Raw genomic sequence first — 15,214 nt, forward strand, 5'->3', positions numbered from 1 at the left:
CCCAAAACCCCCCAGAAACCCCAAACTCACTGTACTCAGCATCTTTAAAGCAAGCCCCCAGGCTGTCCTGCTCGTCCAGACTCCCCTCGTTCCCTCAATCACCCCAAAAACACCCCAAAAAACTGTAAATTCCCCCAAAAAACACCCCAAAAATCACCAAAAACCCCAAAAATCCCCAAAACCCCAAACTCACTCTACTCAGCATCCTTGAAGCAAGCCCCCAGGCTGTCCTGCTCCTCCAGTTCCCTCACACACCTCAAAATCACCCCAAAAACCTCCAAAAAAACCCAAAAACCACCCAAAAAACCTCTAAAAAAACCCCAAAACCCCCAAAAAACCCCCAAAAAACCCCCAAAAAACCCCAAAACCCCCAAAAACCTCCCAAACTCACTATACTCAGCATCCTTGAAGCACGCCCCCAGGCTGTCCTGCTCGTCCAGGCTCCCCTCGTTCCCTCAAACACCCCAAAAACACCCCAAAAAACTGTAAATTCCCCCAAAAATCACCAAAAAAACCCAAAAAAACCCAAAAAAAACCCAAAAAAACCCCAAACTCACTGTACTCAGCATCTTTAAAGCACGCCCCCAGGCTGTCCTGCTCGTCCAGACTCCCCTCGTTCTCGCTCTCCTCGCTCCGGGGGGCTGCCGAGGCTCTCCGGGGTCCCCCCGAGGCTGCAGCTCCCCCACCCCGCTCGGGACCCCCAGCCCAGCAGTTTGGGGGTCCCAGGGGGGTCCCCAGGGGCAGGTTGGCCATGCAGAGCATCCCCTGGATGGCCTCGCGGGTGCTGGGGGAGGCTGGAGCCTCGCTGGGGGGGAAAATTGGGGATTTTGGGAGTTAAAAGTGAGAAAAAATGACCTAAAATGGAGATCAGGATATCCTAAATACGATTTGTGGTCCCTAAAGGTGCTGGGGGAGGCTGGAGCCTCGCTGGGGGGAAATTGGGGGAAAATTTTGGGATTTTGGGGGGTTTAAAGTGAGAAAAGGTTCCCTAAAATTGAGATTAGGATATCCCAAATAGGATTTGTGGTCCCTAAAGGTGATGGGGGAGAAATTTGGGGGGAAAAATGTGGGATTTTGGGGGGTTTAAAGTGGTGAGAAGTTCCCTAAAATTGAGATTAGAATATCCTAAATACAGTTTGTGGTTCCTAAAGGTGCTGGGGAGAAAATCTGGGGACGTTTGGGGGGAAAAAATGTGGGATTTTGGGGAGTTAAAATGATGAAATGTTCCCTAAAATTGAGATCAGGACATCCCAAATACAATTTTTGGCTCCTAAAGGTGCTGGGGCCTCACCTGGGGGGAAATTTGGGGGAATTTTGGGAGTTAAAAGTGGTGAAAGGTTCCCAAAAGTTGAGATTAGGATATCCTAAATACAGTTTGTGGTCCCTAAAGGTGATGGAAGAGGTTGGAGCCTCGCTTGGGAGAAAATCTGGGGAAATTCTGGGGGGAAAATGTGGGATTTTGGGGGATTTGGGGAGTTGAAAGTGATAAAAGGTTCCCTAAAATGGAGATCAGGATATCCTAAATACGATTTGTGGAACCTAAAGGTGCTGGGGGAGCAAATTTGGGGGAAATTTTGGGATTTTGGGGGGTTTAAAGTGGTAAAAGGTTCCCTAAAATCAAGATTAGGATATCCTAAATACGATTTGTGGACCCTAAAGGTGCTGGGGGAGGCTGGAGCCTCGCTGGGGGGAGATTTGGGGGAAAATTTGGGATTTTGGGGGATTTAAGGGGGTTTAAAGTGGTGAAATGTTCCCTAAAATTGAGATCCTAAATAGAATTTGTGGCCCCTAAAGGTGCAGGGGGGAAAAATGTTGGATTTGGGGACTTAAAAGTGGTAAAAGGTTCCCTAAAATTGAGATCCTAAATACAATTTGTGGTCCCTAAAGGTGCTGAGGAAGAACATTTTGGGGAAAAACGTGGGATTTTAGGACTTAAAAGTGATAAAAAGTTCCCTAAAATGGAGATCAGGATATCCTAAATACAATTTTTGGCCCCTAAAGGTGCTGGGGGAGGCTGGAGCCTCGCTGGAGGGGAAATTTGGGGGGAAATTTTGGGATTTTGGGGGGTTTAAAGTGAGAAAAGGTTCCCTAAAATTGAGATTAGGATATCCCAAATATAATCTGTGACCCCTAAAGGTGCCAGAGCATGGCTGAGGGGAAAATTTGGGGGAATTTTGGGAGATGTGGGGAGTTAAAAGTGGTGAAAGGTTCTCTAAAATGGAGATCCCAAATACAGTTTGTGGTCCCTAAAGGTGCTGGAGCCTCTGGAGGGGGAAAATTGGGGATTTTGGGAGTTAAAAGTGAGAAAAAATGACCTAAAATCGAGATTAGGATATCCTAAATATGATTTGTGGACCCTAAAGGTGTTGGGGGAGGCTGGAGCCTCGCTGGGGGGGAAAATTGGGGGAGATTTTGGGATTTTGGGGGGTTTAAAGTGAGAAAAGGTTCCCTAAAATTGAGATTAGGATATCCCAAATAGGATTTGTGGTCCCTAAAGGTGATGGGGGAGAAATTTGGGGGGAAAAATGTGGGATTTTGGGGGGTTTAAAGTGGTGAGAAGTTCCCTAAAATTGAGATTAGAATATCCTAAATACAGTTTGTGGTTCCTAAAGGTGCTGGGGAGAAAATCTGGGGACGTTTGGGGGGAAAAAATGTGGGATTTTGGGGAGTTAAAATGATGAAATGTTCCCTAAAATTGAGATCAGGACATCCCAAATACAATTTTTGGCTCCTAAAGGTGCTGGGGCCTCACCTGGGGGGAAATTTGGGGGAATTTTGGGAGTTAAAAGTGGTGAAAGGTTCCCAAAAGTTGAGATTAGGATATCCTAAATACAGTTTGTGGTCCCTAAAGGTGATGGAAGAGGTTGGAGCCTCGCTTGGGAGAAAATCTGGGGAAATTCTGGGGGGAAAATGTGGGATTTTGGGGGATTTGGGGAGTTGAAAGTGGTAAAAGGTTCCCTAAAATGGAGATCAGGATATCCTAAATGCAATTTGTGGAACCTAAAGGTGCTGGGGGAGCAAATTTGGGGGAAATTTTGGGATTTTGGGGGGTTTAAAGTGGTAAAAGGTTCCCTAAAATCGAGATTAGGATATCCCAAATATGATTTGTGGACCCTAAAGGTGCTGGGGGAGGCTGGAGCCTCGCTGGGGGGAGATTTGGGGGAAAATTTGGGATTTTGGGGGATTTTAGGGGGTTTAAAGTGGTGAAATGTTCCCTAAAATTGAGATCCTAAATAGAATTTGTGGCCCCTAAAGGTGCTGAGGAAGAACATTTTGGGGAAAAATGTGGGATTTTAGGACTTAAAATCCCCCAAATTCCCCCAAAATCCCCCAAATTTCTCCTCAAACCACCCCAGAGATCCCTCGAAATCCCCAAAAATCTCCCAAATTTCCCCCCCAAATGCCCCCAAAATCCCCCAAATCCCCCTGAAACCCCCCAATTTCCCTCAAAACCCCCCAAAATCTCCAAATCCCCCGAAACCCCCAAATATTCCCTCAAATCCCCAAATTTCCCCTCAAACCACCTGAGACCCCCCAAAATCCCCAAAAAATCCCCAAATTTCCTCAAAATCCCCCAAAATCCACCAAATTCCCCAAATCCCCCAAATTTCCCTCAAACCCCCAAAATCAAATTTCCTCAAACCACCCCAGAGATCCTCGAAATCCCAAAATCTCCCAAATTTCCCCTCAAATCCCCCAAATGCCCCCAAAATCTGGACCCCCCAAATTCCTCAAAATCCCCAATTTCCTCAAACCACCCCAGAGACCCCAAATCCCGCAAAAATCCCCAAAAATCCCCCAAATCTGAAACCCCCAAATTTCCCTCAAAACCCCCAAAAATCTACCAAATCCCCGAAAACCCCAAATATTCCTCAAATCCCCCAAATTTCCCTCAAACCACCTGAGACCCCCAAAATCCCCAAATTTCCTCAAGACCCCCAAATTTCCCTCAAATCCCCCAAATCCCCGGAAATCCCCAAAATCCACCCAAATCCCCCCAAAATCCCCAAATCCCCAAAATCCACAAATTTCCCCCAAATCAAAAAAAATCCCCCAATTTCTCCAAATCCCCCAAAATCCCCCAAAATCCCCCCAAAACTCCCCAAAATCCCCGCCATACCTGAGCTGGGGGTACTCAGAGCCCCCCACCTGCCGGCTGGCCTTGAGCAGATCGAGGATCCCAGCGCTGCCTCCTGCTGCTCCTTCATCCTCCTCATCCGTGGTGTAATCCTCCTGGGACACCCCAAAACCACCCCAAAAACACCCCAAAAACATCAGCAAAGAGCCCAAATGATAGCGTGGAAATATACTGAAAATAGCCCAAAAATAGCCCCAAAAATATCCCAAAGATAGTGCAAAAATATCCCAAAACTAGCCCAAAAATATCCCAAAAACTATCCTGAAAATACCCCAAAAATATCTCAAAAATATCCTAAAAACTATCCTGAAAATACCCCAAAAGTATCCCAAAACTGTCCTGAAAATATCCCAAAAACACCCCAAAAACATCACCAAATAGCCCAAATGATAGCCTGGAAATATCCTGAAAATAGTCCAAAAATAGCCCAAAAATAGCCCCAAAAATAGCCCCAAAAATACCCCGAAGGTGCTGCAAAAATATCTCCAAAAATACTCAAAAATATCCCAAAATATCTCCAAAAATACCCCAAAAACATCCCAAATATATCCCAAAAATAACCTATAAACGTTCCAAAAATAGCCCAAAAACTATCCTGAAAACATCCCAAAAACTGTCCTGAAAATATCCCAAAAATATCCTAAAAATATCCCAAAACCATCACCAAATATCCCAAAAACATCACAAAATAGCCCAAATTATATCCTGAAAATATCCTGAAAACAGCCCAAAATTATCCCATAAATATCCCAAAAACTATCCCAAAATTATCCCAAAAATACCCCAAAATTATCCCAAAAATACCCCAAAAACTATCCTGATTATATCCTAAGAGTATCCCAAAAACTATCCTAAAAATATCCCAAAAATATCCCAAAAACACCCCAAAAACATCACCAAATAGCCCAAATGATAGCCTGGAAATATCCTGAAAACAGCCCAAAAATAGCCCCAAAAATATCCAGAAAATACTGAAAAAATATCTCCCAAAATAGCCCAAAAATGTCCCAAAATTATCCCCAGAAATATCCCAAATAGATCCCAAAATTAACCTATAAACGTTCCAAAAATATCCAAAAAATATCCAAAAGATATCCCAAAAAGAGCCCCAAAAACATCCCACAAACATCACAAAATTATCCCCCAAAACATCCCGAAAACAGCCCAAAAAAATCCCAAAAATATCCCAGAGAACATCCCAAAAATACCCCAAAAATATCCTGAATATACCCCAAAAACATCCTAAAAATATCCCAAAAATATCCCAAAAATATCCCCAAAAACATCCCCAAATATCCCAAAAAAATCCCCAAAATCCCCAAAATATATCCCAAAAAAACCCCAAAACCATCCCGAAGACATCAGAAAATTATCCCCAAAAATCCCCCAAAGCATTCAAAAAAACCCAAAAATTCCTCAAAATCCAAAAAAAATCCCCAAAAAATCACCTCGATGTCAAAGTCACCCTCCTCAGATTCCCCTAAACACCCCAAAGCCCCAAAAAAACCCCAAAATCCTCCCAATTCCCCACAAAAAAACCTCCAAAAAACCTCCAAAACCCCAAACAAATCCCAAAAAAACCCAAAAAAATCCCCAAAACCCCCAAAAATCTCACCTCGATGTCAAAGTCAACCTCCCCAGGTTCCCTCAAACAATCCAAAGTCCCAAAAAAACCCAAATCCTCCCAATTCCCCACAAAAAAACCCAAAAAAAACCTCACAAACCCCAATAATCCAAAAAAATCCCAAACAAATGCCAAAGAAACCCAAATAAAAACCCAAAAAACCCCAAAAAACCCCAAAATCTCACCTCGGTGTCAAAGTCAACCTCCCCAGATTCCCCTAAACACCCCAAAGCCCCAAAAAACCCCCAAATCCTCCCAATTCCTCACAAAAAACCCAAAAAAAACCTCACAAACCCAAATAATCCAAAAAATCCCAAACAAATGCTAAAAAAACCCAAATAAAAACCCCAAAAACCCCAAAAAACCCCAAAATCTCACCTCGATGTCAAAGTCAACCTCCTCAGATTCCCCTAAACACCCCAAAGTCCCAAAAAAACCCCAAATCCTCCCAATTCCCCACAAAAAAAAACCCCAAAAAACCTCCAAAACCCCAAACAAATCCCAAAAAAACCCAAAAAAAATCCCCAAAACCCCCAAAAATCTCACCTCGATGTCAAAGTCAACCTCCCCAGGTTCCCTCAAACAATCCAAAGTCCCAAAAAAAACCCCAAATTCTCCCAATTCCCCACAAAAAAACCCAAAAAAAAACTCACAAACCCAAATAATCCAAAAAATCCCAAACAAATGCTAAAAAAACCCAAATAAAAACCCCAAAAACCCCAAAAAACCCCAAAATCTCACCTCGATGTCAAAGTCAACCTCCTCAGATTCCCCTAAACACCCCAAAGTCCCAAAAAAACCCCAAATCCTCCCAATTCCCCACAAAAAAAAACCCCAAAAAACCTCCAAAACCCCAAACAAATCCCAAAAAAACCCAAAAAAAATCCCCAAAACCCCCAAAAATCTCACCTCGATGTCAAAGTCAACCTCCCCAGGTTCCCTCAAACAATCCAAAGTCCCAAAAAAAACCCCAAATTCTCCCAATTCCCCACAAAAAAAACCCAAAAAAAACCTCCAAAACCCCAATAATCCAAAAAATCCCAAACAAATGCCAAAAAAACCCAAATAAAAACCCAAATAAAAACCCCAAAAAACCCCAATATCTCACCTCGATGTCAAAGTCACCCTCCTCAGATTCCCCTAAACACCCCAAAGTCCCAAAAAACCCCAAAATCCTCCCAATTCCCCACAAAAAAACCCAAAAAAATCCCTAATAACCCAAACAAATCCCAAACAAATCCCAAAAAAATCCCAAAAAAACCCCAAAATCTCACCTCGATGTCGAAGTCGACCTCGCCAGGTTCCCGAACTCGGTTGGGGTCAGAGCAGGGTTTGGCTCGGGGCAGCTTTCGGGGTAACCCTGGGGAACCCCAAAAATATGGGATTTGGGGTCAGAAACCCGAAAATTTTGGGGTCAGAACCCAAAAATTATGGATTTACCCCAAAAATAATCAGGGATTTAGGGTCAGAACCTGAAAATGAGGGGTTTACCCCAAAAATATGGGATTTGGGGTCAGAACCCAAAAATTATGGGGATTTGGGGTCAGAACCCGAAAATAATGGATTTATCCCAAAAATTATGGGATTTGGGATCAGAAACCAAAAATAATGGATTTATCCCAAAAATTATAGGATTTGGGGTCAGAACCCAAAAATGGGGGATTTACCCCAAAAATGATCAGGGATTTAGGGTCAGAACCCAAAAATTATGGATTTACCCCAAAAATTATAGGGATTTGGGGTAAGAACCCAAAAATAATGGATTTACCCCAAAAATTATGGATTTATCCCACAAATTATGGGGGATTTGGGGTCAGAACCCAAAAATTATGGGAATTTGGGGTCAGACCCTGAAAATTATCAAGGATTTGGGGTGAGAACCCAAAAATCATGGATTTACCCCAAAAATTATGGATTTATCCCAAAAATTATAGGGATTTGGGGTCAGACCCCAAAAATTATGGATTTATCCCAAAAATTATGGGGATTTGGGGTCAGAACCCAAAAATTATGGGATTTGGGGTCAGAACCCAAAAATTAGGGATTTACCCCAAAAATGATCAGGGATTTAGGGTCAGAACCTGAAAATTATGGATTTACCCCAAAAATTATGGGCATTTGGGGTCAGAACCCAAAAAACATGGATTTACCCCAAAAACTCTGGGTTTATTCCAAAAATTATGGGAATTTGGGGTCAGAACCCAAAAATTATGGGAATTTGGGGTCAGAACCCAAAAATTATGGGGATTTGGGGTCAGAACCTGAAAATTATCAGGGATTTGGGGTCAGAACCCGAAAATATGGGGATTTGGGGTGAGAATCCAAATATTAGGGATTTACCCCAAAAATTATGGGGGATTTGGGGTCAGAACCCAAAAATAATGGGGATTTGGGGTCAGAACCCAAAAATAATGGATTTATCCCAAAAATTATGGGATTTGGGGTCAGAAACCAAACATAATGGGGATTTGGGGTCAGAAACCAAAAATCATGGATTTACCCCGAAAATTATGGATTTATCCCAAAAACTATGGGGGATTTGGGGTCAGAACCCAAAAATGGGGGATTTACCCCAAAAATGATCAGGGATTTAGGGTCAGAACCCGAAAATTATGGATTTACCCCAAAAATTATAGGGATTTGGGGTCAGAACCCAAAAATTATGGGGGATTTAGGGATGTTTTGGGGGTTGTTTTTGGGGTGTTTTTAGGGTATTTTGGGGATATTTTTTGGGATATTTTGGGGGATATATTCAGGATATTTTTGGGGTATTTTTGGGGATTTTTTGGGGATATTTTCCGATTGTTTTTGGAGTACTTTCAGGGTGTTTTTGGGATATTTTGGGGATATTTTGGGGACATTTTGGGGACATTTTTGGGATGTTTTCAGGATATTTTCAGGCCATTTTGGGGATATTTTTGGGGATATTTCCAGCCCATTTTCAGGCCATTTTGGGGATATTTTCAGGACATTTTGGGGATATTTTTGGGGATATTTTCAGCCTATTTTGGGGATATTTTCAGGATATTTTTGGAATATTTTGGGGATATTTTCAGCCTATTTTGGGGATATTTTTGGGATATTTTCAGGACATTTTTGGAATATTTTGGCGATATTCTCAGGGTATTTTGGGGATATTTTGGGGATATTTTCAGGCCATTTTCGGCCCATTTTGGGGATATTTTTGGGGATATTTCCAGCCCATTTCCAGCCCATTTTCAGGCCATTTTGGGGCTATCTTTGGGATGTTTTAGGGCCATTTTGGGGCTGTTTTGGGGCTATCTTTGGGCCGTTTTGGGGCCGTTTTGGGGATATTTTTGGGGATATTTCCAGCCCATTTTCAGGCCATTTTGGGGATATTTTCAGGCCATTTTTGGGCTATTTTTGGGATATTTTCAGGGTATTTTGGGCACATTTCCAGCCCGTTTTTGGGCTATTTTTGGGCTATTTTTGGGGCCATTCTGGGGCCGTTTTTTGGGTACCCACGGGGCAGGCGGCGCTGGCCCCTCCGGGGCGGAGTCTCGTCGATCTGCAGCTCCTCCTCCGAGTCGAAATCCAGGGGGGAGCTGGGGGGGGAGGGGCGAGCCTGAGACCCCCAGAGCCCCCCGGGGTGGGACCTGCGGGGGGAGGGCAGTCAGAGGGGAACCCCAAAACCCAAAATACTGAGGGGGACCCCGAAATTGGGAGATGGGACCCCAAAATAGGGAGCTGAACCCCGAAATAGGGACCTGAAACCCAAAATAGGGACCTGAACCCCAAAATCCTGAGAGAGACCCCAAAATAGGGAGATGGGACCCCAAAATAGGGAGCTGAACCCTGAAATAGGGACCTGAACCCCAAAGCCACACAGGGGGACCCCAAAATAGGGAGATGGGACCCCAAATCCTCAGAGGGACCCCAAAATAGGGAGCTGAACCCTGAAATAGGGACCTGAACCCCAAAATCCTGAGAGGGACCCCGAAATTGGGAGATGGGACCCCAAAATAGGGAGCTGAACCCTGAAATAGGGACCTGAAACCCAAAATCCTGAGCTGGGACCCCAAAATAGGGACCTGAACCCCAAAATAGGGACCTGAACCCCAAAATCCTGAGAGGGACCCCAAAATAGGGACCTGAACCCCAAAATAGGGACCTGAACCCCAAAATAGGGACTTGAACCCCAAAATCCTGAGAGGGACCCCAAAATAGGGAGCTGAACCCTGAAATACTGAGCTGAACCCCAAAACCTTGACCTGGGAACCCCAAAATACTCATCTGGGATCACCCTGAACCCCAAAATCCTGACCTGAATCCCAAAATATGGACTTGAACCCCAAAATAGTGGCCTGGGACCCCAAAATTTTTTACCTGGAACCCCAAAATCCTGAACTGAACCCCAAAATATGGACCTGAACCCCGCCAAAATTTTGACCTGGGAACCCTGAAATCCTGAGCTGGACCCCCAAAATATGGAGCTGAACCCCAAAATATGGAGCTGAAACCTCAAAATGTTGACCTGGGAGCACAAAATACTGACCTGGGAACCCCAAAATATGGAGCTGAACCCCAAATCCTGAGAGGGACCCCAAAACAGTGAGCTGCGACCCCAAAATATGGACCTGAACCCCAAACCCGCAGGGGGACCCCAAAATAGTGAGCTGGGACTCCAAAATACAGACCTGAACCCCAAAATAGGGACCTGAACCCTGAAATAGGGACCTGAACCCCAAAACCCTCAGAGAGACCCCAAAATAGTGAGCTGGGACCCCAAAATATGGACCTGAACCCCAAAATCCTGAGAGGGACCCCAAAACAGTGAGCTGGGACCCCAAACCCTCAGAGGGACCCCAAAATAGGGAGATGGGACCCCAAATCCTGAGAGGGACCCCCAAAACACAGACCTGAACCCCAAAATATGGACCTGAACCCCAAACCCACAGGGGGACCCCGAAATTGTGAGATGGACACCAAAATGGTGAGCTGGGACCCCAAAATAGTCACCTGAACCCCAAAATCCTGAGCTGGACCCCCTAAAACCCCCCAAAATCTCTCTGGGATCAGCCTGAACCCCAAAATCCCTCCCCAAACCCCACTGGGATCCCCCAAGACCCCAAAATCCAACCCAGAGCTCAGCCCAGACTCCTCTGGGACCCCAAAGTGATCCCCAAATCCCTCTGGGACCTCCCTGAACCCCAAAATCCAACCCTGGGAGCCCCAAATCCCACTGGGACCCTCAAAGTGCACCCTAAATCCATCCCAGTGCTCCCAAATCCTCCCAAATTCCCCCAAACCCCCTAAATTCCACCCAAATTCCCCCAAATCCACCCCCAGACCCCCCAAATTCCCCCAAATTTACCTCCAGACCCCCAAAATCCCTCCAAATTCCCCCAAATCCCTCAAAATCCTCCCAAATTCCCCCAAATCCCCCCAAATCCACCCCCAGACACCCAAAATCCCTCCAAATCCCCCTCAAATTCCCCCAGATCCCTCCAGGCCCCCAAAATCCCCCCAAATCCCCCAAACTCCCCCCAAAATCCCTGAATTCCCCCCAAAATCCCCCAAATCCTCCCCAGATCCCCCAAAATCTCCCCCAAATCCCCCAAATCTCACCGAGCTCCCCCATTGGCCAGCAGGATTTGGGGATCTCCCTCGGATTCAGGGTCTGTCTCATCCGGGCTGGAGCTGGGGGGGTCAACCTGGGAGACCCCAAAATTTGGGGTAAATCCACCCGAAATCCCACCCTAAATCTGCCCCAAAATTTTGGGATAAATCCCATTTAAATTTCACCCAAATCCCACTGAAATCCAGCTAAATAAACCACAAATAAACACCACAAATCTCCCCCAAAATTCACCCTAAATCCTCAAATTCCACCCCAAATCCCACCCAAAACCACCCTAAAATTTAGGGGTAAATCCACCCTAAATCCATCCCAAATCCACCCCAAAATTTAGGGGTAAATCCCACCTAAATCCCATCCAAATCCCACCAAAATCCACCCCAAATAAACACCCCAAATCCATCCCAAAACCACCCCAAAATTTAGGGGTAAATCCACCCCAAATCCCACTAAAACCCCAACGAAATAAACTACAAATAAACACCACAAATCTCCCCCAAAATTCACCCCAAATCCTCAAATTCCACCCCAAAACCACCCCAAAATTTAGGGGTAAATTCCACTTAAATTCCATCCTAATCCCACTAAAATCCAACGAAATAAATCACAAATAAACATCCCAAATTGCCTCCAAATCCCATCCTAATCCCACTAAAATCCCAGCAAAATCCACCCCAAATTCACCCCAAATTCACCCCAAATCTCCAAATCCACCCCAAATCCCAAAATCTCCCCCAAACCCCCAAAAATCTCCTCTAAATCCACTCCAATTCCACCCCAAAACCCCTCAAAATTCACCCCAAATTTCCCCCAAATCCATCCTAAATCCCAAAATCTCCCCCAAATCCACCCCAACCCTCCCAAATCCTCAAATCCCACCCCAAATTTCCCCCAAAATCCACCCCAAATTGCCCTAAATCCACCCCAAATTCCACCCCAAATTTCCACCAAATCCCACTCAAATCTCCTCCAAAATCCCCAAATCTCCCCCAATTTCACCCCAAATCCTCCAAAAATCCACCCCAAACCCAACCCAAATTGCCCCAAAATCCACCCCAAATCTTCAAATCTCCCCTAAATCCCCCACAGACCCCAAATCCACCCCAAAACCCTCCAAATTCCACCCCAAATCCCCCCAAATCCCAAAATCTCCCCAATTTCACCCCAAACCCACCCCAAATCGCCCCAAATCCACCCCAAATCCTCCCAAAATTCTGCAAATCTTCCAATCCACTGTAACCCCAGACCCCAAATCCACCCCAAATCCATCCAAATCCCCCCAAAACCCCCAATATTCCACCCCAAATCCCCAAAATCCACCCCAAATCACCCCAAATCCACCCAAAATCTCCCCAATTTCACCCCAAACCCACCCCAATTCCCCAAATCCCACCCCAAATGCCCCCAAATTGCCCCCAATCCCCCAAATCCTCCAACCACCCCAAATGCCCCAAATCCACCCCCAAATCCCCCCAGACCCCAACCACCCCAAATTGCCCCAAATCCCACCCAAATCCCAAAATCTCCCCAATTTCCCCCCAAATCCTCCCAAAATCCACCCAAACCCACCCCAAATACACCCCAAATCCCAAAATCTCCCCAATTTCGCCCCAAACCCACCCCAAATCCACCCCAAATCCACCCCAAATCCCACCAAATCCCAAAATCTCCCCAATTTCATCCCAAACCCACCCCAAATCCTCCCAAAATCCACCCCAAACCCTCCCAAATCACCCCAAATTGCCCCAAAATCCACCCCAAATCCCAAAATCTCCCCAACCACCCCAAATCCACCCCCAAATTGCCCCAAACCCACCCCAAATCCCACCCCAAAACCCCCAAGTCCACCCCAAATGCTCCCAATGCCCCCAAATCCCCCAACCATCCAAATCCCAAACCCCTCAAATCCACCCGAAATCCACCCCAAATCCACCCCAATCCCCCAAATCCCCTCAAATCCCAAATCACCCCCAAATTGCCCCCAAATCCCCAGACCCCAAATCCCCCCAAATCCCCAAATCCCCCAAACCCCCAATATCCACCCCAAATCCCAAAATCTCCCCAATTTCACCCCAAATCCCCCAAAACCCCCTAATCCAAATCACCCCAAATCCCCCAAATCTTCCCATCTCCCCTAAATCTCCCCAGACCCCAAATCCCAAATCCAAAATCCCCAAAATCCCCCCAAAATCCCCCCAAACTCACCTCCTCCTCCTCCTCGGGGGGCAGCGGCGCAGCTCGGGGGTTCAGCCCCTCCTCGGCTGGGCGTGGCTTGCGAGGCCCCGCCCCCTTTTTGGGGACTCCGCCCCAGGGCGGGCCGAAGGGGGTGCCGGAGAGCCCCGTGCTCTGCTGGAACAGCTCCTGGGGGGGACACCAGTAGGGACCAGTCAGGACCAGTATAAACCAGTAGGGACCAGTCAGGACCAGTATAAACCAGTATGGATCAGTATAAACCAGTATAAACCAGTATGGACCAGTATAAACCAGTATAAACCAGTATAAACCAGTATGGACCAGTAAGGACCAGTAGAAACCAGTATGGACCAGTATGGACCAGTATAAACCAGTATAAACCAGTCAGGACCAGTATGGACCAGTAGGGACCAGTAGAAACAAGTATAAACCAGTATAAACCAGTAAGGACCAGTAGAAATCGGTAGGGACAAGTGTGGACCAGTAGGAACCAGTATGGACCAGCTAGAACCAGTAGGAACCAGTATGGACCAGTAGAAACCAGTAGGGACAAGTATGGATCAGTAGGAATCAGTATGGACCAGTAGGAACCAGTAGGAACCAGTATGGACCAGTGAGGACCAGTATAAACCAGTATGAACCAGTAAGGACCAGTAGAAACCAGTATGGACCAGTATAAACCAGTACGGACCAGTAAGGATCAGTAGGAACCAGTATGGACCAGTATAAACCAGTACGGACCAGCAAGGATCAGTATAAACCAGTATGGACCAGTAGAAACCAGTATGCACCAGTTAGAATCAGTAGGAACCAGTATGGACCGGTATAAACCAGTAGGAACCAGCAGGAACCAGTAAAAACTAGCATGAGCAGTATGAACCAGTAAGGACCAGTATAAACCAGTATGGACCAGTAGAAACCGGTAGGGACAAGTATGGACGAGTTAGAACCAGTAGGAACCAGTATGTACCAGTATGGACCAGTAAGAATCAGTATAAACCAGTATGGACCAGCAGGAACCAGTATGGCCCAGTATAAACCAGGAGGGACAAGTATGGACCAGTAGAAACCAGTAAGGACCAGTAGAAACCTGTGAGAACCAGTATGGACCAGTAGGAACCAGTATGGATCAGTTAGAACCAGTATGGACCAGTAGAAACCACTGTGGACAAGTATGGACCAGTAGGGACAAGTATAAACCAGTAAGGACCAGTACGGACCAGTGAGGACCAGTATGGACCGGTATAAACCAGTAGGAACCACTAAGGACCAGTATAAACCAGTATGGATCAGTAGAAACCAGTACGGACCAGTAAGAATCAGTATAAACCAGTATGGACCAGTAAGAATCAGTATAAACCAGTATGGACCAGTAGAAACCAGTATGGACCAGTAGGAAACAGTACGGATCAGTTGGAACCACTAGGAACCAGTAGGGACCAGTAGGGACCAGTATAAACCAGTATAAACCAGTATGGACCAGTGGGAATCAGTAGAAACCAGTAGGGACCAGTAAGGACTGGTATGGATCAGTATAGACCAGTATGGACCAGTAAGAACCAGTGTAAACCGGTATGGATCAGTAGGAACCAGTATGGACCACTATAAACCAGTATGAATCAGTAGGGACCAGTATAAACCAGTATAAACCAGTAAGGAC

The 15,214-nt window shown here is 45.8% G+C and overlaps 1 protein-coding gene across 3 annotated transcripts in view; it reads right to left on the reverse strand.

The window, feature by feature from the left end:
* LOC146420256 (histone lysine demethylase PHF8-like) overlaps nt 1-15,214 on the reverse strand; it is a 43,639-nt gene that overhangs the window by 6,854 nt on the left and 21,571 nt on the right. The window contains exons 12-17 of one of the 3 annotated variants that reach the window (XM_085048474.1): nt 13,567-13,722; nt 11,352-11,437; nt 9,249-9,328; nt 7,037-7,122; nt 4,121-4,233; nt 558-805 (exon numbers count right to left, since the gene is read on the reverse strand). In XM_085048474.1, coding sequence (XP_084904600.1) covers nt 558-805; nt 4,121-4,233; nt 7,037-7,122; nt 9,249-9,328; nt 11,352-11,437; nt 13,567-13,722 — 769 coding nt within the window. Of the gene's footprint in view, nt 1-557; nt 806-4,120; nt 4,234-7,036; nt 7,123-9,248; nt 9,380-11,351; nt 11,438-13,566; nt 13,723-15,214 lie in introns of all 3 variants that reach the window. The other 2 variants (XM_085048473.1, XM_085048472.1) reach the window with 2 other exon arrangements.

Source organism: Lichenostomus cassidix, unplaced genomic scaffold (genome assembly GCF_008360975.1).
Source record: "Lichenostomus cassidix isolate B80296 unplaced genomic scaffold, HeHo_3.0 HiC_scaffold_884, whole genome shotgun sequence".
Classification (NCBI taxonomy): domain Eukaryota; kingdom Metazoa; phylum Chordata; class Aves; order Passeriformes; family Meliphagidae; genus Lichenostomus; species Lichenostomus cassidix.